The sequence below is a fragment of the Synchiropus splendidus genome, chromosome 5, assembly GCF_027744825.2.
Source record: "Synchiropus splendidus isolate RoL2022-P1 chromosome 5, RoL_Sspl_1.0, whole genome shotgun sequence".
NCBI classification, from domain to species: Eukaryota; Metazoa; Chordata; class Actinopteri; order Syngnathiformes; family Callionymidae; genus Synchiropus; species Synchiropus splendidus.
In genome coordinates this window covers 11,610,374-11,634,818 of record NC_071338.1, presented here as the reverse complement: position 1 = coordinate 11,634,818, position 24,445 = coordinate 11,610,374, and the positions used below count along the sequence as shown (strand labels likewise).

Sequence of the window (24,445 nt, the reverse complement as noted above, 5' to 3'; positions counted from 1 at the left end):
TTCAGATTTTGTTTGTTTGTTTTGCATCAGTTTTAATTAAAACTCGCCATGCCAATTCCAAACTAGCTTGACCAGTGTTTGCTCTTACAAGGCACAGCAGTTTAACCTCCCCCAAAGTCGAAGCAAATATCGCAGAATTACTGGTGGCACATTGAGGATAGAAATTGAGCCTAAATTATCCACTGCGAGCAGCATACGTAAGCTGTGAAAATTATCACACTATCATGCTCTACACACTTGAGCAAAAACGTCCTTCAGTGATATAACAATTAAAAGTCCCCTCAGATCCAGTTTTTCATCTAACTAATAAAATCTCACATACTAATAATAAAGCTTTCAGGAATGGGCAATAACTAAGTGGATATGATTTACTGTACCACCCATCTTCACATGCACTTAACTATTGTTATCTAAAAACTCCAGTAATGCAGAGAATAGCACCAACCAGTTAGTTGCAAATGTTTGTAACTTCAGAGTTATAACAAATGAAAGTCTGCAAAATGACTGCCTTGCTCAAAATGCTCCCTTTACATGGACTGATAGTCATGGACTACAAAGAAGTGCAAACATGGGAGAAGAGCTGGACCTGTGAGTGCCACCTGCTTTCAATGGATCACAAATGTCAGTCATTTTAGCAAGAGGACATATTCTCTTCCTCCCTCAGTTCACGCTTGTCCTCATTCTTGTCGTGTACGCCACTAAGTATGTGTATAGGGTAAGGTGTTGTGTGAGCTTATTTTTAAAAATGAATTATTCGGAAATGGATGAACATGGTCCTTTCAGCATACGTCAGTGTTACGTTTCATCTTGCTAACACAGTACTCTACATCTATTCATAAACCAAGGGATCCCATACGCGGTCCTGTTTAAAGATCAAGCAAGGAATGAAATGGCTGCATTTAGAAATTGTGTTTAACATGATGTAACAGCTTGAACAGAGTTGTTGTGCGCCACTTATCTGTGGTCATGGTCTTTAAAGTCACAGACAACACAGAGACAGAGGACTTTACTCATGCACCTGATTAGGAGAACAGAACATGTTCGCCATGTAAATTCAAATAACATTTCATGGTCCAAAAATGACGTTCAGACCAAAGTCTGAGATGATGAAGAAAACAATTAAAGCGGCTTCATTGGATGTCTTTTTCAAGGTCAACATCTCGCAATCAAGGACACCCTTCTCTCCAAAGACACTTATTATGATTGCAGACGCCATGTCAAATGAGTAAGGGGAACTTGTTCAAATGTGTCCTGTTTATCTCCTGCTGCGTCGGCACTGATCTGCAGCTCCATTCAGAAAGCAACACAAAACTAACAATGCAAAAATTCGAATGCATTTGAGATCATAATAATAATAGAAGTAATTCAATATTTTTATTAAATATATATAGATATTATTATTACCGTGCTTGTTTCGAGGGGTAAAAAAAAAGACCAAATCTGTGCTGCACACGGCTCCTTTTTCAAACAGATTTATACAGAAATTCACACTTCAAGATCTGCTGCTAATACCAGATTATAACTGAATCAGTAAATAAAGTCAGGTTATTAAACTTTAAGGTTGCTGAAATGTTGGCATCAAGGAAGGAATAACAAAGGAGGAGGTGGGTGAAAAGGGGGGTTAAGATGGGGAAACTTAGCAGCATTATGGTAGATGACAGCGGTTGCTAGGCAACAAGGGGGCCATGTGAGATTTGAGACTCTCAAATGATATTTGCAAGTGAGCAACGCGTAGGTAAAGCAGGAGGCAGACTCGGGTGATGGCAGCGACCGTAGCATAAATAAAGCTCTGGCTTGTTAAGTCGAGGCTCATTAGAGAGGGACGGCGGGGATGATTGGATTTAAGCAGCCAGTGTTGACATGATGCTCCCTCTGACAGAGGAGTTTCTGCCGAGAAAATAACATCCTCATAGATCGAGAAAGCAGCGGCGCGGGTTCAAGTGAGGACAGGGAGAGTGCCTCATTCAGTTATTCACCAAACCTTCATTGATACATCGATTCGTCTGAACCTGCTGTTGTTTACTGGAAAGCACACATACACCTGGTAATAATAAAATCAAAGCCACAGACACACTAGCTCACAGTCATTTGGGTTAAAACTATACAGCGAGAAACACCCTTTCGAGTGGTGTTGACTGCCAGTCTGGCGTGCAGTCTAGAGGACACTTCACATTACCGTTGGTTGCTCGAGGTCAATGTTACATTTGGGGCCGAAACAAAAGGCACACAAGAATTCTGTGGAGGGGGCATCACCAACATGAGAACAAAACCCATTATAACCTTTGACACTGTCTTTACAACATGATCAGATGAATATTATTGATCATGCTCAATAGTGCAGTATCAGCAGTCTTAATAATCTTTTGTGATTTCAGAAATGTCTATCCAACAGCTCCAACGGTCCCTTAGGGACTCCCCACATCCAGAAAACTCCAACAGTTCCGCAGCGCATTCAATATTGAAGACATCAACTTCGATTAGATTTGTGAGAGACAAATTCGGTCAATGCAACTGCTTTTAACAACACTTATCAGGGATAGGGATCATTTCTATCTGACATTGACTCACCAAAGATGTTTCATCCCTCAGTCTGTGCCTCAGCCTGCTTTATGGGTATCAAAATGTAGCAGAGCAAAGACCATATTATTTATCTGAAAAGCAAACTGTCTCCTGCATTTCCGTGGTTCTGCAGTAGAAACAGCCACTATAATAAATAGAAGATGATGTTTTTGTGCAGGTAAAACTTCATCACAGATCACACCAAGGAGGGCTCAGTTAAAGAATGAGAATGACTTAAATCGTGTTTAGAACAACAGCTGGATGGTAACAATGTCGACAGTCTAAGGTGCTGATATATCCTGCGCATGCTCACATCTCACAGGACCAATCTAGCCTTGTTGCCTGGATTGTCAGTCACGTTAAACTTAAACATGCGCTGCAACTCATTTCATTTTCTCTCACTAGTTAAAGAGGCCCAAGTCAATGTCTTTCCTTTTCAAAATCCAATCTCACATAATCATAGAGAAGCTGAGCATCAAGCCAAATTTGAAATACTTCTATTTACTCAGCTCACGACGTTATAAGAGTGACAAGAACTACAAAAATGTCCAACAGGTGGTGCCTGCGACTCTGTTCCTGCTGATCTCACGTAATCATTTAGAGCAGCTGAAATGGAGTTGTTTGTTAGCAAAAACTAAGCTGACTCACATGTCATGTTGCCAATGGTTAGTTACCACATTTCTGCTCGTGTGCTCAAACTGTAACAGATTGAAAAGCACTGTCACTGTTCATACAAAAGATGTGCTCTTCCTCCCTCAGTTATTATATTTGTTATTCCTCTTTCTTCTTATGGACAACATGAACATCATAGCTTTATTAAACCAAAAGGTTTTAGAACAGTATGTGGTATGTGTGTATTTTTGAAAACATCAGTAATGTAGGAATCACATGCATTTTCTAACATAAGTATGATTTATCTGCTTGATGATTTTATTGAAGATTTATTTAAAGCATGTCGCCTTCCTCTGCTTAAAATTAAGAAAAGTTATGGATATCAGAGTTTTTGTCATAGTACCGGTGTAATTTGTTTTATTTTATAGTGCAGCTTCCCGTTTCTTTGCTTGTTTTTTTGTGTTCTAACAGATGGAGGCGCACGGCTGGAGGCTATTGCACAATCATCAGACCACTGCAGCGTTATCAGCAGCACGAGTCCCTGATGATTTCGTCTCCAGACTAGATACTGGCCAGTTTGTCCATTGCTCCCCTGAGTTCCAATTTCTTGGACCTACCGTTTTCGTGTTGCAGCTCTGGTGGCATAGTCAGCGATTTTCACTGTGCGGACCATTTAGGTGACTGAATTTCTTTTGGTTACAGCTATGCGGCGCCACAACGAACCTCCAGTGAGCACACTGTCCGTTGCTTTTCCTTCCAGAACTGTACATTAAACCAGGGGGCAATTAGATAGTCTGGTGTTGCTTGCTTCAGCTACACCCCCACCTCATTGGCTAAACTGTGTGTGTTTGTTTGGTTGGAACAAAAACCAGCACCACCTTGCCCTTTGAGGACCAGGTCTGCAAAGACTCCTTATTTGGGTCCACTGTAAACACCTCTGTTTTGGCACATCTCTTGCTGTATTTAATATCAACTGAAGAGGAATTGAGTAAAAACTAAAAGGCATTTTACAAAAGTGGAAAATGTGTCTGTTGTCCTCCCCATTGATGCAGTCAATGGCTGACGTTTTATGAATCAGGACGTGGCTGGAACAGTGTCTGGCAATGATGAGATGTGAAGACTTGAGGGAAGATAGACTTGCGAATGGCCCATTTTAGAAAAGAAAGAACGCTGCTAAAGGCAGAATTGACTGGTGTTTAATTATCCAGGGAAAGTGTGAAGGATTTTTTTTTTAATGTAGGTCAGTGCAAAACTGTTGAATGAATATCAAGAGAAGACTAAATCCAAAGGATAGAGTGTATGTTTTGACAATGTCATTTAAAAGAAAATCATATTTGATTTCATCTATGTCTTGTTTAATTGTGTTGTTTGGCTAACAACTGAAATGTTATGCTTGGTTCATCGTTGCTTGCCACTGCTGCAAATCATACCTCGCCTAAAGGTAAATGCTACGTTGTTTCTTGATTACAACACTGTAGGATGACACCATTTTTGAATTATGCTTGGGAAAATCTTCAAAGTAGCAGAATACTTGGACGGAATAAACATGCAGAAGAAAGCTGTGAAATACAAAAACTCAGCTTCGAAATAGATCATGCCAATAAGTTTGGGTCAAGTGCATAGTAAACAATGATTCCATGCATACAATGCTGACGTTTGAGGAGAGATAACACAGGCGGAGAAAACTTATGTGAAAATGAACACACTTAGTGAGCTATATGAATAATAATATTATATATAAGTGGGCGAGATTATTTTGTTTTTATGGCTGTTGTTACAACAACAACTTATATTTGACAGATTTAAAGACAGCAATGTTATGTTTGAGAAGTAAAAACTTTCCACTGCCAAGAAGCAAGAGCTTTTCTCGTCCCTCCAGATCTTAATTCAAATGTATTTTTGGCTCCACCTGACTAACCAGATAATGGATTGTTTGGTGATTATTCACATACTAATATTTGTCCCACTGTCTGGCCACAATAAGCCAGACACACTCTCTCTCTCACACACACACATATTGAGGGTTATTGAGGATTAACCCAGTGGGGTCCAGAAAAAGGGCCCCACGAACGCCTAAGGTCCCCACAAGGGGGTGTTTTCGCCAAAGTTGGGACTTTGTATAGATATGCTTAAACACACACACACACACACACACACACACACACACACACACACACACACACACACACACACACACACACACACACACACACACACCTCCGCTGGATCTGAAGAGGACGTGTCTCAAGTGCAACTCAATCCAATAAAACAGACTCTTCAATTCTCCTCTGCTTGCACCACCTCATTCGACCACGATTTCATTTTACCTATAACGGATTTTTTGTAGTTTTCAGTTGCACTCTGTAACCAACGGCTGCCATCGCAACTCATCTCAGATTTTGCCCGTTCACTCCCATCGAATCAGCGTACGCGTCCTGTGATTGGATACTCTTACAGTAATTTCAGGACCAGCTGCTACTCTTTTTCTTGCTCTCAGAGCCATGTGGCTTCAACATATATGGATTTTATGGGCAAACAACCAATGAAATCACAGATTTTGAGTGACATTCCAGCCCTCATTGAGCCACTTCACCACTTCCAATCATGCAGCTACGGCAGGCTTTTTGCTTGTGAGTGCAAACGTTTTAGACATTTATTTTTTTCACGTTTAATATGTTAATGATGGGGCGCGCTGCAGCAGCTGTCTGCAATATGTGCCCATCCAGTTGGAGTGATACTTTGATACCACTTTGCAAATGAGTGTACAACAGGGTTTCCACCACATTTATTGTAAACTACGCCATCAGAAAAATGATCTCTTTTTAAAGATGAAATCACATGTGATCAAAGGCACTGAAACAAAGTGGAAAAAAACAAAACAAACTGCTCAAACAATCTTGTTAAAGTTCCAGCTGTGGTGTCATTAATAATGGTACAATGAGAGGTCTTGCTTGAAGTCGGACACGGGAGGACATCACTGAAGGCCTAGGCTGGCCACTGACTGTACCCTTATATGTACCTCCCTTGAATCAGTCTGGGTTGGGTCGGTTATTTCAGCCACGTTGAGCAGTGCAAACACCCTCATACTGATTACTATATGAAATGAATTGCTCAGACCCAGAAACACACAACGATGCTAGGGCCACTCAAATGCTGGGGGCTGCCATAATGTATACATTATGAGTGCAAAGCCTCAGTTCTATTCTTTGAGCTGGTGTGTGGATTTATACAACCTTAAAGTGTGTCTCAACAGACATATTCTGATTGTATGACACAGAAACAAAAGAGAAAATAACATCCATGATGTATGCTTTCACAAATGTGGATGAGTTTAAAAGATGACTTTACTAAGAAGTTCACTTGAAACCACTTGTGAGGTCACACGACGGTTCTTTTTTATTGCCATGCACAAATCAGTACAATGAATTTGGTATGGTGTCTATCATTAAATAAAAATAAAATAAATAAATATCGATAATAAATAAAATAAATCCAACACAAAATCAGTCAGGACAACTCTACAGAAGCTACTGAACAAAAAAGGCAGTTGCCTTGTGGCACTTTTGTCCCACTCCTCCAGCTACCATCTGTATCCAACCACTACCTTCTTCTCTACACTGTTAGGTTCTCAGGTGACAGCACATGGTGCGCGTGATCACATCAAAGATTACCTTTTGTTCTGTCACTGAGGCAACATATGGCTGTGACCACATTGCCATCAAGCAAGAGAATAGTGATCAAGTCTGAGGCAGACTAAAGCGCCACAGCTTTGTGCATCCACACAAGCTGCTGCTCAAACTGTTGACAACTTGGGCTAAAGTGGAGAGAGCAGGAAAAAACACGTAACATGAAGGTCAACCTAAACTGAGTTCAGTGGGTGTAATAAATTGTAATCATTATTTTCAGAGGACACATTCAGTGTCCTTGAGCTTCACGTTACCCCAACAAGCTTAATACCCCACCGTCAAAGGGAAAAGGTGAAACGTTGAGGACGTCTGACAGAAATTGCTTCTCCTTTTGTGCCAGAAAAGCAATGCACTTATCCTCAGGTCAAGTGTTTAAATGAGTAATGACGGTGAATCTAAGGACACACCATGGGCCCAAAATTATCAGACCAAATTGTGAGAGGACTGCCGGCAATTTCAGTACAGGATGAAAAGGTAGGCTCAAAAGAGTGGAGAGAAATCTATCTAAAATCACTTCAGGGTCCTCCGGAAAAATACACTGACCTACTGTAGGCCTTTCTTCAGCAAACATGTTGATGAATAAAAGTCCCTGCACAAACATTTACCTGCAGGTGGAAGAGTACAGGCTTTTGGGCTGCTGCTTTCGATAGCGGGGTTCTTTCTGCGCGGAGGACTTCCACCAATGAGTTCAGTGGGATGAACCCTCGACACTGTAGGGGACTGTGGGATGCTGGGTAATGTGCGGGATTTCGCCAGTAGAGGTCTCTGCAACTTCCTTTCCAAAGACCTGGTAAGAGCAGCAAAGAAATCCAATTAGGAAATAAATTACCAACATGTCAAAGTTAAATTGTGAACACAGACTTGTTTCATTTTATTTACTGTTATTTTTTTTTTTTTTGGAATTGCAAGAATGCTTGAAAAAAAAGACCAAACTTTCGGAAACTGTTTTTTAGAACATCTTTCTTCAGTAGTCAAGAATCAAATGTTAACAATTACCTGGAAAAATAGCGAACAGAGGTGCAAGGAAAAGTTTTTGTCATCTTTATTTTTTATTATTATTTAGTTTAATAAAAAAGAAAAATAACAGGCAGCAATGTTTCTGTGGGGTTGCGTCCACCATCTATTAGGGACGAGAGACACAGTACAATCTGGAAAGCTTGCCTGTCCATCATCCACTCACACTTCAGAGTAGTGCTAGGCAACTAATCAATCACAATAAATAATAATTTCTGGTAAACCTTGATTGTCTGCCACCCCATTTCTCGATTAAACATGAACTCACTGGCTAATTGGATGCACCTCACCTCCCTCATCACCCGGGGCCGCCGTAATCTGAATCTGACTGATGACAGCGAAGGCTGGAAAATGTGCTTTTCAAAATACAATGTGTGCACTGTTGTCAGAGTAGTGTGGTCTGAGAGATGTCAGATTGAATAACTACATTGGACATTGGGCAGTATTCCGCCAAGCAGGGAAAAAATTTATTTGGCTAAAGTCACAGATTTCCAATTCTGTGCACCCCTACTTGGTACCATTTAAAACCGAGTAAGGCAAACAGAAGCAACTTGGGGGTAGCAACTGCTAACATTGTATCCCGTAAACACAGTAGTTTTGTGGCAACACCTCAATTTCCACTTTTTGGAAGTTAATAAAGTCAGAAATTTCACAAGTCTTCAGTTATTTTTGGACTCAAAACTAGCATTGTCTCACCTAAAATAAGTAAACTGAGGGAATTAACACTAATTCTAATAAAATCATTAAACATCAAAATGTTGACAGATCTGTTGAATGACAGATTATATGAGTCATCGGGCAACATAGCTCAGATGGTAGAGTGGTCGTCCTGTGACAGAGAGCTGGCCGGTTCAATTCCTGCTTCTGAAATGTTTGTGTTGTTGTGTCCCTGAGCAGGAAACTTAACCCTGGTTTGCATCAGATGGTGCGCTGCATTGCAGCTGCTACTGCCGTCAGTGTGTGTATCATTTGCTAGCTGAACTGTGGAATACAAAATTCACATAAGAAACTCTTTGTTGCTAGTGGTGGATTCAAAGCAACTATATTATCCGTAAAAGACTGATTATTATTATATAACAAACCCATAGTTTCACATTAAAATCAGTTTAGGAGCTGCTTGGTAGATGGCTGTCAAATCTAGGTGGAATGGAGCCTAAATTGTCGGCGTGGCCTTGGCCGCCTGTTCAGCCCAGTGTGTTATATGAAGCCAGAAAAAATAAATGACAGGAAATCTGTGTTTGTGTGCGAATGTGTAGTGAGAGTCTGCCAAGAAAAGTTGGTATTGATCGCAGAGGAGTGAAAAAAAAAGTGTCTTATTCGTATCAAAGTCAGTGTCTGTTCTCACCACACCGCCTTCAGTCTTCAGTAGCCATCTTTAAATCCCCCGTCCCTCCAGAAGTTCTTTGAGCCAATCATAGATCTAAAGATGAAGCGCCCACCTAGCCACGGTGAGTGCTTTGTCAGTAGGAAGGCAGATGTCAGTGTTTTCACTCTGAGATGAGCTGACTCACAACTCACTGTCCGACTAATTGATACAGCTCTGGTGAGTGATGGCTCTGGTGTCTCAAACCCACCCAAATGTATCTGAGACACCAACTTCACTTGTTGTTCAATGAGCTCAGATGTCGGATACATTCTGCCATGACATGTTTTTTTTTTTTTAATTGCGTAACAAAATAAGGAATATTGGTTGACATTTCAGGCATCATCACTTTTACACCGAGCACAGCCGCACTTTACTTGTGTTGCTGTTATCAGTAGGTCAGATGCTGAAATATGATGGTGCTTAATTGCTAGTTTGTCAAACGAAGCATATTTGCCAATAAAATAGGCAGTTTCATAAAGTTGGAAAATAATTGACAAAATGATGCAACAGTGAGAGTCAAGTGTGCCACTGTGCCGCTTCCCCGATTGTTCCATTGATTGTTTCCTCCCTGGAGAGTGTTTGGTATCAGCTGCTTTACAACAAAGCCATTTCTATCGCCAGTTTTCCAAATAATCCTCAGCTTGATTATTCTGAGGTGGAAGTAGTTTGGCTATTGATCGCCACAGCTGCTCCCACGTCGCTGATTAACACTAAACTGAGTGTGCGTTCGTGTGCATTTTCGCTGGTGCGTGTGTGTTACAATGTCAAGCCTTGGTCTCGAATCAAACGCTGCTGACACAAACAAACTCTACAAATGAAAGCCATAAATAGCTGCTTGAAAAAAACTCATTCCAGAGGGTTGAGAGAAGACGCGTGTGTTGAGACGATCGAAAGGCTGTTCATAGCACAGTGAGCATTAGCATGAGCATATTCACCTGCAGCCATATCTAAATGGCTTTATTGCATTGTCACCCTTAGTCAGGTGAATTTGTTCACATTTTACATGGACAATAGATTTATTTTTCACATCCCAATTAATTGCACTGGAGCTGAGTTAACTACGGAATAATGGCAAATGAATCACACATTATTTTGTGTGTTCTCCATGCAACTTAAAGGAAGATTAAATCAATACCAGAGTGGCTTTTGTTTTGCATTAATGGCCACTCTTGTGTTGATAACATCTTCCTTTAAGTAACTTAACTCAGGTCTAGTGTGATTAATTGAGATTAAAATTTAACAGTTCTTGTCATATCCCAAGATTGAAAGCAACATAGTTTTTAAAAATGTTTTCTTTATTTCGAGATATATATATACATACACACACATATATATGTGTGTGTGTGTATGTATATATACATGTGTGTGTGTGTACATATATTTTGTATAGTATATTTAGTATTTTTGTGTGTGAATCAAATTTTGACTATATTTTTTCTTCTTCTTTTTTGCTTCAGCTATTCGAACAGTTTGGGTAAAGTTCTGATGACCAACCTGACAATTCAGATGTCTGAAACATGCTCTACCATTTTGGCAGCTAAAGGGGTTTAATGAAGAGATGTGGGTGAGCAGTGTAAAAAAAAATACTATTGCTAACATAGCCAATACACAGATCCTTGGATTTTACAATGATATGAGAGAGACATTCAAGTGTGGGGTGACTCAGGATTGGCTAAATGAACATCTTTCTGGGGATATTTCTCACACAAATGAAAAAAAGATGCTTTAAGGAGTGACAGGCAGCTACGATTCCAGCTAAGGCAGACTCACACTCTGATCCCTCTAGAGCCACCTGCCCTCACTCTTCATTGCCAGTTCACTAGCTTGTCACTATTTATTACAGCTTAATCCCACATATACTGAGGGGAGATAAATCACTCTGTTTTGGATAGTATGGATAGTTGCTTACAGAATTAGTTATGTTTATTGCTGGGATAATGGTAGAATAAAAAAAAAACATGAACGAAAAAAATGCAAACAATTTATCTCATTAACACAAAAAGAAATTACAGCATGAGTGTGACTGAAGTACCTTCACCTTCACCTTCTTCTGCCGCTTATCCGGGGTCGGGTTGCGGAGGCAGCATTCGGAGCAAGGAAGCCCAAACTTCCCGGTCCGCACAAACCTCCTCCAGCTCCTCCCGGGGGATCCCGAGGCGTTCCCAGGCCAGACCGGAGACACAATCTCTCCAGCGAGTCCTGGGTCTTCCCCGGGGTCTCCTCCCGGTAGGACATGCCCGGAACACCTCCCCAGGGAGGCGTCCAGGGGGCATCCGGATCAGATGCCCGAGCCACCTCAGCTGGTTCCTCTCGATGTGGAGGAGCAGCGGCTCCACCCCGAGCTCCTCCCGGATGACCGAACTCCTCACCCTATCTCTAAGGGTGCGCCCAGCCACCCTGCGGAGGAAACTCATCTCAGCCGCTTGTATCCGCGATCTCATCCTTTCGGTCACTACCCAAAGCTCGTGACCATAGGTGAGGGTGGGAACGTAGATCGATCGGTAAATCGAGAGCTTCGTCTTGTGACTCAGCTCTCTCTTCACCACGACGGTCCGATACAGCGACCGCATCACTGCTGCCGCTGCACCAACCCGTCTATCAATCTCACGCTCCCTTTTTCCCTCACTCGAGAACAAGACCCCGAGATACTTAAACTCCGCCACTTGAGGCAAGAACTCTCCACCAACCTGGAGAGAGCAAACCACCGTGTTCCGGTCGAGAACCATGGCCTCAGACTTGGAGGTGCTGATCCTCATCCCGGCCGCTTCACACTCGGCTGCAAACCGACCCAGCGCATGCTGAAGGTCCCGGTCCGATGAGGCCAGCAGAACAACATCGTCCGCAAATAGCAGAGATGAAATTCTGTGGTTCCCGAACCGGATCCCCTCCGACCCCTGGCTACGCCTAGAAATTCTGTCCATAAAAGTGATGAACAGAACCGGTGACAAAGGGCAGCCCTGGCGGAGACCAACATGCACCGGGAACAGGTCTGATTTCCTGCCGGCAATGCGAACCATGCTCCTGCTCCGGTCATACAAGGAGCGGACAGCCCCTAGCAGAGGGTCCCGCACCCCATATTCCCGGAGCACCCCCCACAGGACATCGCGAGGGACACGGTCGAACGCCTTCTCCAAATCCACAAAGCACATGTGGACTGGTTGGGCGAACTCCCATGAACCCTCGAGCACCCGGTGGAGGGTATAAAGCTGGTCCAGTGTTCCACGACCGGGACGAAAACCACACTGTTCCTCCTGGATCTGAGGTTCGACTATTGGCCGAAGTCTCCTCTCTAGTACCCTGGAATAGACCTTTCCAGGGAGGCTGAGGAGTGTGATCCCCCTATAGTTGGAACACACCCTCCGGTCCCCCTTCTTAAACAGGGGGACCACCACCCCGGTCTGCCAATCCAGAGGCACTGTCCTCGACTGCCACGCGATGTTGCAGAGACGTGTCAGCCACGACAGCCCTACAACATCCAGGGATTTCAGATACTCCGGACGGATCTCATCCACTCCCGGGGCCCTACCACCGAGGAGCTTACGAACAACCTCGGTGACTTCGGCCCGGGTGATGGGAGAGCCATCCGAGTCCTCAGTCCCCGCTTCCTGAGTGGAAGACGTGACGACGGGATTGAGGAGACCCTCGAAGTATTCTTTCCACCGCCCGACAACATCACCAGTCGAGGTCAGCAGCCCCCCACCCTCACTGTAAACAGCACTGGTGAGGCACTGCTTCCCCCTTCTGAGGCGACGGACGGTTTGCCAGAATTTCTTCGAGGCCGACCAATAGTCCTCCTCCATGGCCTCTCCGAACTCCTCCCAGACCCGAGTTTTTGCCTCCAAGACTGCACGGGAAGCGGCACGCCTGGCCTGCCGGTACACGTCAGCTGCCTCAGGAGTCCCACAGGCCATCAAGACCCGATAGGACTCCTTCTTCAGCCTGACGGCATCCCTTACTTTCGGTGTCCACCACCGGGTTCGGGGATTGCCGCCGCGACAGGCACCGGAGACCTTGCGACCACAACTGCGTGCAGCCGCACTGACAATGGAGGAGGAGAACATGGACCACTCAGACTCCATGTCACCTACCTCCCTCGGGATCTGGGAGAAACTCTCCCGAAGGTGGGAGTTAAAGACCCCACTGACAGTGGGTTCCGCCAGGCGTTCCCAGCAGACCCTCACAATACGTTTGGGCCTGCCCGGTCTGACCGGCTTCCTCCCCTGCCAGCGGATCGCACTCACCACCAGGTGGTGATCGGTTGACAGCTCTGCCCCTCTCTTCACCCGAGTGTCCGAGACACGTGGCCGAAGGTCAGATGACACGATCACAAAGTCTATCATAGACCTCCGGCCAAGGGTGTCCTGGTGCCAAGAGCACTTATGGACACCCTTGTGCTCAAACATGGTGTTCGTTATGGACAAACTGTGGGTGGCACAGAAGTCCAGTAATAGAACACCGCTCAGGTTCAGATCGGGTAGGCCGTTCTTCCCAATCACGCCCCTCCAAGTCTTGCTGTCATTGCCCACGTGGGCGTTGAAGTCTCCCAGTAGAACAATGGAGTCCCCGGTTGGGGCACTGTCGAGTACCCCTCCCAGTGACTCCAAGAAAGCCGGGTAGTCTACACTGCTGTTCGGCCCGTAAGCCGCAACCGCTGTGAGACACCTGTCCCCAACCCGTAGGCATAGGGACGCGACCCTCTCGTTCACCGGGGTAAACCCCAACACGAAGCTGCAGAGCTGCGGGGCTATGAGCAAGCCTACGCCAGCCCGCCGCCTCTCCCCGCGGACAACTCCAGAAAAGTAGAGGGTCCAGCCTTTCTCAAGGAGTTGGGTTCCAGAGCCCAGGCTGTGCGTGGAGGAGAGCCCGACTATATCTAGCCGGTACCTCTCAACCTCCTGCACAAGCTCAGGCTCTTTCCCCCCCAGCGAAGTGACATTCCATGTCCCAAGAGCCAGAGAATGTCCACACGAACCAGGTCGTCGGGCCCCCCGGCCTCGACTGCTACCTAGTTCTCTTTGCACCCGACCCCTATGACTCCCTCTGTGGGTGGTGGGTCCGCAGGAGGGACGGCCCATGTCATTCGTTCGGGCTTGGCCCGGCCGGGCCCCATGGGCAGAGGCCCGGCCACCAGGCGCTCGCATTCGAGCCCCAACCCCAGGCCTGGCTCCAGGGTGGGGCCCCGGCTGCGCCATGCCGGGCGACGTCACGGTCCTCGATGTTTTTGGTTTTGTCATCGGGGCTTCTGAACTGCTCTTAGTCTGACCCGTCACCTAGGACCTGTTTGCCATGGGAGACCCTACCAGGAGCATAACGCCCCCGACAACATAGCTCCTAGGATCATTCAAGGTACACAAACTCCCCCACCACGATAAGGTTGCAGTTCCAGGGGGAGGTGACTGAAGTAATCCAAAATATATATATATATATATATATATATGAAAACTCACCAAAAAAATAATAAAAATATCTAAATATCTAAATAATTTAAATCTAAAAAGAAAAAAAACACATTGGAGTTAATTAAAATTATCAGTCCAAATCATTATTGTTTATATTGTATTGTATTGTACAAGTGAGACACACCAGATTTGCCCGAGCAAAAGAAAGGCTTTCAATTTATTGATCTTTCAAAGTTCCCTTCTGACAACTATTGCCTCAGACTTAGGACTTATTTATACCTAGCTCCGATTCTACAAACTCAAAACCAAACCATATATAATGTTCAAACAATGTCTATAGTAAATAAACTGGGCATTTTGTAAATAAAAAGAAAACCCATAAATAACAGTATAATAACTGATAAATAATTGGAAAGTGTTTGTATTCAATTAGAATTTCAAAAAAAGACCTTGAAGTAGCTTGAAAAAGAGCTGAATGTCATTGTCACTTCCTTTCAAACTTGATCCAAGTGTCTGACAGCTTGACTGAAGTGTGTGAAGCAATTCTTGTGATAATTTAAGAATTGGGAAGACAGCACAGACTTGGAGGTCAAGGAGTCTGAGGACGTTGTTAGTGTGTTGAATTCATCTCATTATCTTCTGCTTCAGGGGTCACAGGGGCTGCAGCCAATTCCATCCGCATAAAGCCAGGAGAGGGGGGACACATGACCCTGGACATGTCAACAGCCAAAAACACCCACACTCAATTTAGGTCCAATTGACCTCAGTTTATGGACGGTAGAAGGAAAGCCGAGTCCACAGAGAAAACCAAAGGTTTGCTTTTCCTTTATTACCATGAAATTATGTTACATACATTTTTTAACGCTATGAATAAGACTTTTATTAGCATGACATTGGGATCAAAAAATGTTAATGGAATAAATATATCTTTACATAACAGCTTGTTTTCGTTGCACAAATCATTATGTTTTCATTGACCAGTGTTTCCACAGGGGAAAGTAACTGGACATCTAATGAGAACTCAGACCGGTTGTTTTAAATGCCAATTTTTAGAGCTTGACATTTGGATAAACAATCCTGTTGGGGGGGGGGGTGAGGATGCGCATGTAAATGCTGCCATACAGTGTGCATCCTTCATTTAACAGTTGTTTACAGTCAAGACATCAGGTACTCAAACATTTGACATCGAATCGTCCCAGAGCTCCACAGCAAGCATCTGTTGACAGATGAGATGTGATATGTGCCAGCGTATGATACGTGACCCCCGTCACTCCATTTTGATCTGTCAATTCCCTCACTGCTCATCGGTGCGTCAGTTGGGAGAATCTATAGTGGTCTGCACCATGCATGACAGTACACATCCACTGCACCTCCACACACTTATGTAACACAATCCCCCCTCACCGAAGCATAGAGGCACTCATTTAAACATACGGGCACACAAACACCTGTGTGAATCACACCTGTTTAAACGCAGAGGGAAAGCAATCATCTAATTCGGGCTACTCATGCAACTAAACAAAAACTCAAATGCTGAGTGAGGATGACTTCATTTTAACTTCGATCCAACATGCAGACAACAGCAGGCAGACAGCAAATCACACCTGTGCGACAGAACACAGACAGGTTACCTGGCCTCCGCCACGGTGCAGCAGTAACTGCCACTTCTCCGTGAGCTCCTGTCCACTCGTAACTCCTCCCGAGACTTGCGCCGATTAAAGTAGTCTGTGAGTTTCCCAAAACTCGCCATCTTTGCTTCTTCACCTCTGCCTCCCCCTCTCCTTCCCCTTTGCAAAAATCTTGTTGGGAGATCCACCTGCAACCTTCTGACCGTGTGTCCGCCTTTCACTACTTAAATGTCAATGGCTCATCTAAGCGTCAGCTGCCGGTTCAAGTCCCACTGCGAGTCCTCATCCTTGCACACTTAATGTTGACAATTAGAGAGCCAAAGCTCGCGCTGTCTTTTCTCTGCCTCGTTTTCGATCGGTTGCTGCTGCGCACAGTCTCTCAAAATAGTAACATTTGTAACTGGCTACCAATCGACAGTGGAGGCTGTGCCCCCACTAAAGAGCAAATGAAGAGAATACTGAGAGAGAGGGAAAAAAATAGAGTAAGAGGAGGGAGGTGGTGTCTCTGTGTTGGTCCTCTTGTGTGCAGGAGATGGTGGGAGAATGTGAGTTGCTATGATGCTGGTGTATAAGCCCACCCCCTCTGCATCTCTCTTAATGTCTTCCTCTGTATTTTTGGCGCACACCGTCTGTGTTGCTCTCTCTCTGCGCGAATTCTTTCACATCGACCCCACCTCTGATCTGAGCATGAGAGCATGTGGCAGCGCTTCAGACGTGCGTATCGGCATCTCGTCCACACTTCCCCCCTCTCTCCCACGCGCAAATTGACACCTGCTCCTCCAACTTTATACCGCATGCTTATTTTGGTCTGCTGTACAGGGATAGCTCCTTGGTATTTTCATCAATAATGAAATAAAAAATAAAAAAACCTCTGAGGGATTCCGCCACCATCAATCAGATCAAGTGCATTTTCAGAGGAAGCTGCACTCGCAAATGAAAAGTATGATGGAAATATAGCTTTAGGGGCATGAGTGGTGAACAGAGGATGAGGTAGATGACAGAGGGCAAAGGGTATGAAGGAGGACTCCGCGCGAAGTGCTCATTAGACAGGAAGCATGTATTGTCACACGCGTACCAAGACACCAGCCATACGTCTGACTGTCTATAGCATTTCGCAGCACCTTTACCACACATGCACAATTCCGCATCTTCCGTCTCCACCCCACAGCACTTATTAACAGGTTCTCTCTGCAGCACAGATGCTGGAGTCCATAAAAAGCCAAGAGAGGACATTGTGTTCGGACCATTTTGCCTGAATTTTAATCTAACATTAGTGACTGGTCATTACAGTGCCGCATGTAAAGCAATCAATGGTGCCTGTTTCGTCTCATAATAGCTAGTAGAATGCGTGCGCTATACTGGTGCCACTTCTGAATTGCATTAACAGAAGTCAATCTCTCTTTGAGATGCTTGGACTGCTTTAGTTCAGCTTTGTTATCCCACATAGCAGCTAATGTTGCGTGAAAGGTGTGGGCTGTGTGATCTTTCTGGAGAATTCTGAGCGAACAAGTGTGCCTTATTGATCATTTTGTCTTGCTATGCAATACAAATTATTTTCATTTCTGCTGCAGTGTCTTACCTGATTTATCACGCCCATTCTCAGACTATCCAGTGATTTCAATAGTAGCTGATAGTACTGCCTCAAGGCTTGTTAAAGAAACTGAAACAGTTCAGTAAAATTACAGTGTGCAAATGACCGCATTTTCCAGACTATAGAGCGCACCAGAACATTAGCCGCACCCACAAAATTTAAGAAGTAAAATAGATCTTTTTCGTACATAAGTCGCACCGGTCCATAAACTGCGGGTGCACTGGTGCTGTCTGCGCGGCAGAAAATGTTCTTGGCAATGTTCTGAACTTGTATCATGAACTCCTCTCATCTGATTTACATTTAAAGTGTTCAAAATGCGCCATTTTCACCCTCCAGAAGATTGTCTCTGTTGGCAGAGCTGCAGACACGCGAGTGAAAACAATTCGAGCACTTTAAAGGTAAATAAAACACCTGTGATGTCAGGTGATGCGAGGCTCAATATTTTTGCCAGCATAACGCTCTTAAGACTGTAAAAACTAGGGATGCTTCGAGAGACAGGAAGAGCATGCAGCAGAAGCAGCTGTCTTCAACCTCTTTCATGAAAGTTCCCACTCTGGATGTTTGCATAAGCATCAGATTCAGGTGGCCAAAGAACCCGGCACCTGACACAAAAAAACAGAAGCTGACTTGGTCGATTCCGTCTTAAAATGACACCCGAGAAAGGCTGGTCATTTTGCTCGGTGAAATTAATGATTATTTCTTGGGCAATATCCCTAGCGTTCCGAATGTCACGCTCAGACCGGCGAGTGTCTGCGAGTGACCGTTGGTTCCTGCTGTTTCACCTTCATGAGCATGGAAAACTCTCAGTGCTGGAGTTTTAAAGATCGGATTTAATTTGTGGCGTTTTAACATGCATGTGCTGAAGGATGCAAACTTTACATGAAAAAAACCTCTGCAGTAGACAAGCTGTTGCCAAGCGAGAAGCGAGTCGGCAGGGATGGGGAAAGGAGTGGACGCATCCCAAACCGCGGGCGGTGCTTCATCAGACTTCCGGCTGTCACATGTGATCAGATTTTGTGATTTGCAATGACAGGCAGTGATCGGCATTCACCGATCACGCTGAGATCAGCATTCCGTAATCGGTGGCTGATCGATAGGAGCATCCCTCGTAAAAATCAATACATTAGCCACATTGTTGTATAAGCCGCAGGGTTCAGATCACAAGAAAAAAATTGCGGCTTATAGTCCGGAAAATACGGTAGTCAAACCAGACATCTGCTGGATCTGACGTAACAGAATAATTCTTAGAGACCAGGTGCAACTCTTTCTAATGAAACACTCACACAAACTGTTGATAGGTAGACATGGGATCAGCTGCTACGCCAAGGTCGATTCCCATAAATACCCAATTTAATAAATTGCAGGGTTGTTTGACGCGGTCCAAATATCGGGATGACCCAATCATACTACATGCCATAATCCGGCTGACCTACTCATCACGATGATTTGTCAAGAATAAAAGTGACTGACCCTTTGCAGATCGACTGGGTGTTTTCCCGAGAACACAGATCAGCTGGGAGTCCAATGAAAGACGGAAAGTGGAAGCACATTCGACAAGTGAAGGATATTTTGTCACAAAATAGGGACGTGTTTCTCTTGTTAGCTCAGAGAGACAGTAAGCATTAATTCCGTTCCACCTGTGACTTGGACTGTGTCTAAAATTTTGCCGCCCACCACTACTGTAATACAGATAAGACCTATACTGCCCAGCCAGAATGCATAGGTGCTCATGTTTTCCTGAACAATTAAAGCCAAAATGAATCTTCACTTTTATGACACACACATAAGGGCTACTTCTCTTTGATCCACCAGAGGTTACATTTTGTTGTCATGTAATTTGAAATTGAGTACAAACTGACAACTTCCTACAAAAAGGACCTTGACTATAGCGAAGTCCCTGGGAAGATCTGAAGCCAGCAAAGGCAAACCTGGATAATATCTTGACCAATTTTTGAAACATCTGCCACTTAATTTGGGATTACTGTCACAGAGCACTGTGCCCCACAGACAATGAAAGAATAATACATTCACATAACACACTTAATGCATCTAGTAATAACAGCGATACACCAGTGACCTCAACAGCTTATCTCACAAAAAGGGAAACAACCAGCCATGGAGAAAGTGAGAGGCATTTTAAGAAAGCTTTTCGGACATAATTACTGCGACAGCTGGCAGCAGCGGTCCCCACCAGGATTACCCTGACAAGACTACTCACCAGACAAGAAACACATTCAGAATATACAACTTATTCACAGCCACATAACCACAGTCATACTGAGGTATGAGAACAATTGATGCCCTTATGGATTCACAAATGCATGCACGCGCACACTCACTGAGAATAATGTCCTTATGAGTCATCTGAAAAACAGCCCTGGGTTAATCTCATCCCTCTCTCTGTGGGACAAAACTGAGTGTGTTCCTGTCTTAATCTCGTATGCTGGTGTGTGTCACCAAGCCTGCTTTCATTTATCCTTGCTTAGTCATTCGCTCATTCATCTGTCTTTCCCCATATTTTATCCTCGGCAGCTTTTAGGTACCAGAATATTTAAATTATGTATAATACTATCCTGCACTTTTCGTGCAACCTCATCTGAATGAAAGTCAGTGAACTGAGAGTTAAAATCCAACTATTACCTATTGGCATTATTAGTGGACCTGATGCTGGACTAGGGCTGTCATGACATCAGCTTTGCTTGACATTGACAACAAATGTAAATAATGATGGTTCAATTATTCAATTTAATATTTTACTTGTTTGCTACTATTGTGGTATTGTATTTTCTCTCAAGTTACCCAAGGAGAGAAAATACTAAGAACTCCAATAGCTATGAAATGTATTTATATTAAAAACCAATCAGGACCCGACTGTAACAGTTACTTTCCTTATTCATGTAACTCACTTTCTGCCGTCGCAAAATCTTCAGGGTGACGAAGTCGAAGGAGGGAGGATAGGTTTATGGTATTACCCCCCAACGTCTTGAGCTCAGCATTTTTTGCGTGTCATACTTGCATGCCCGCTCACTTAAGTGGACCACACTATGCGTGCGCTGGGTGACCAGTGTCTTCTAGGGATCACTGTAAACTTTATATCTACAGATATCATCATTATCTGTCGTTTTATGCACACACTTCTCCTTTTTTGATCCTCTTCCAGTGCCTCATCACTCTCTGTGCGGGAATTGTGTTTCTATCTGGTGCTTACTTTGGACCAGAGCCAGCTTTGAAGCAAGGCAGAACGTCAGTCAGTTTGAACCGAATTCACACCCAACAGTCGGAACCTGGAAGCAGCTGTAGCGGAATGGAACCACTGTAAACCATAAACCATATAAATTCAGTCGGCCAGATCCAAACTTTTTGCAGAAGACATAGTGTCCATTAGGGATGGCGGTATTGGCAAAAAAAAAATACACTATGACAAGAACTCTTGCTACTGGTGATAATGATAAACACAATTTCCTTCTATCACACGTGTTTAACACACTACAGTATCTTTCGAATGAGCCAATTTAGAAAGTCTAGCCATTTTATAATGATACTTATCAATGGAGTTAAATTTGTTTGCCTTAAATTTGTTTATCTTTAAATATAATCTCTCGTCTCCCTGCTCGGCCAGCTTTTGTTTGGGGTTTAATTGAGCTGTCTGACTGCTGTCTCCAATGAATTCTAATGTCTCTATAATAGTTTACTTAAACTACAGACCCATCTGGACACATTTCCCGGATGCTATTGAAGATTTTGTAAGAATGTGAAGGAATTATCATCAGTCCGTTTATCAAGTGTGATGAAAAATATTTTGCCAATTCTCTCTCATAAAATAGTTGTTTTTTATTGGTCATTTTGAAGATTTCACTCATACTTTGACAAAGGACAAAAGAGTTCACCGTTATCTTTCCTCTGCATCTAAACCACAGAAACCCACAACAATCAGATTTAGACTTGTCGTAGCCAGGCTACATCCTGCATGTAACTGTGGTCTCTCCTCATTCATTTCTGTAACTTGAATTCAAACATCTTATTCAGATGGCATCACATTATATTATTTGTCAGACTGTGTGACTTCAGTTAGCTTGGTTACAATGAGATATTTGAGTTCAAGTGACACTTCATCACACAGAGCGTAAATACAAGAGTATATCACACAAGGGGCCAAAATGTTAAGTCAGCCTAGTTGCAGGCCAGCTAAAATGTATAATCTCCAGATGGTACAATAGCAACAATGAAATCTCCCCTATATATGTAGAGATTACATTTTTGCTTCTCAGCACCAGGGAAGCTAGTTTTTTCTAATGTTGATCTATTCGTTACATTTAGAGAAGCTGTGTACACCATCTTGTAGTGATGCTACCACATTATAGCCATTTCAGTGAGAAAAAGATGGAAGGACCGCAAGGATGTACAAGCACTGGAGAATGCACGTCGACAATTCCTGAAAGAAAAGAGAGCAGGATTGAAATTCTACTCTGATTATGAGACTAAATGCAGGATATACTGTATGAATCCACGATATGTACACTATTGTCTCCAGCTTCATATCACAAATCTGACATTTTTTTTAGTTGTAGTAGCACTGGCTTTATTAATAACAGCACTGCAAATAATAATCCAACATTCCATTGTGTTCAATAGGTGCCCAATATCATTTAAAAGACACCGAAATCACAAGGTGACACTCAACTCACATGATATTCTGCATCACACGGCAGGATAGAGCTTGATTTGACATGTTCCATCTTATTTAATTCAATAGATCAATACACATGCATTAACTAATTAGAAACAGGGTATATTAAAATATATAAAGTACCACTTCGAGTTGCATAGACATGATTCATTCCTCTTGTCGTTTGCAGGTCAGACGCAGAGTTACGGAAAAAAAAAAACCTCCTTCTTGAGCTCTCAACTGAATAAAAGATGAGGCGACGTCGTCTGCTGACTTTGAACTTTTCGCTCTTAACCCTGTGATGAATCATCCGTTTCAGGAAAGAACTATTTCATGAGCTAAGTAGGATACTTACAGCTCGGAATAGACTGGAAAGGTGCTTGAATCAAATTTGTAATCCCAGTGCCACGGAAGAGTGACAGTTGATAATGAAGGTTGCACAACAGATATGATTCATCGACTGATCAAAATTTGATTTCGATTAGGGCTTCCCACGATCAAAGAAATAGACCTCACTCAAATATTCACTTTCACTAAACATTTGGTACAGAGGAAAAATGAACAAGATCCAACAGTGCCCAAAGGAGGTGGTCCATCTTCCTTGACCGCTGCTTCACCATCCTTCACAAGTCACTTGTTTGATACTGCAAAACGGTTCAGACGACACTTGAGTTGACCACAAGACAGAAGCATTCGTATTTGGGTGGCTCCCAAAATAGTCATTTCAAAAGTGGATTGAGGAATATTCCGTGTAAATATTGATGCCGGATTAAGCCTGTTTTTGTCCCCCGAGATTGCTACCTCAAAAGCAGTTTGAGAGGTTTGCAATTTTTTGATAATAATCTTCCACTTTGTCGTCATTCAGTTTTTGGCAGTTAAATATTCAACTAAATGTTAGAGCTGTTAAAGCATATTCTCAAATCAATCGTTTGAATCGCTGTGATTTCCACAGAAGTGATCATGATTTAGATTTTTACCATATTGCCACAGCCCAACTGTGCAGAAAAGTAGAAGATGACGTAACACAGATGAGGTGCAAATTAATTTCTACGACTGACTGACAAGCAGTCCAGTGCCTTGATCACATGTTGAGCCAAATGTTTAGCCAAAGATTCTCTGTATTCGGAAAACTGATTGCCGTTACCATTCTCCCTAAGATAACATAATCCCTCCAAAGCAGTATCTGAACAGACTCAATGAAGCAGGCTGACTGCAGGTTTTGTTTTTGCGACGTGCTGTCCAGCATACATACCCTCTGTGAGTCATTATGCTGCAGATTCAATGAATTTGATCCACATTGTGTGGCGTTCGTCACCGTCATCACTGTCCAGGGAGTCATTTTGCTTCCCATGCATAATATATTTGCAGGAATATGCATATCTGGAGGCGAGGTGTTCGACACCGGATGAGTGCTCCTTTGGCGCCGCCACAACATAATGAGAAAGAACAGCTTTGTGAAAGAGAGCAGCAAATGGAAATACACACCAAGCTATAACAGACACAAAGCAACCACGATAAAGCAGGATGAAGTCCTGGCATAATCACCAGTGTTTGCAGTGGATTTGGTAGTTTGCTAAGATCATGTCAGACAGCAGAACGAAACCCAGGAGTCGTGCAGTTTCGTTTCACTAACACACACATACACACAGTCGTTCACCACGAGAATATAAGAACCTGTGCACGCATGCGGTAGCTTTGCTATCCTCACTCATGAGAATTACAATCTAAAGACAGACTGCAGTGTCGCCTGTCTGACAGTTTTCCGTTAGGTTGTAAGCCCTATTTAAACCACTTAATGACTTTGAGGATATCACTGTCACGTATACATTCAATCAAGTCTTCCACTAACTCAGTTCATTTATTTGATTTCATTCTTGTTGAGGACGTCATAAACGAAAGCCAAAAAAACACAATTCCGTCACTC

General features: G+C 43.4%; 1 protein-coding gene across 5 annotated transcripts in view; it reads right to left on the bottom strand.

Annotated features, from left to right (window-relative positions):
• LOC128758571 (ankyrin repeat and fibronectin type-III domain-containing protein 1) overlaps window positions 1-24,445 on the bottom strand; it is a 141,792-nt gene that overhangs the window by 104,340 nt on the left and 13,007 nt on the right. The window contains exons 1-2 of one of the 5 annotated variants that reach the window (XM_053864652.1): window positions 16,268-16,782; window positions 7,463-7,644 (exon numbers count right to left, since the gene is read on the bottom strand). In XM_053864652.1, the coding sequence (XP_053720627.1) occupies window positions 7,463-7,644; window positions 16,268-16,386 (301 nt within the window). In that variant the 5' untranslated portion in view covers window positions 16,387-16,782. Of the gene's footprint in view, window positions 1-7,462; window positions 7,645-11,269; window positions 11,631-16,240; window positions 16,783-24,445 lie in introns of those variants that run through there. The other 4 variants (XM_053864656.1, XM_053864654.1, XM_053864655.1 and 1 more) reach the window with 4 other exon arrangements.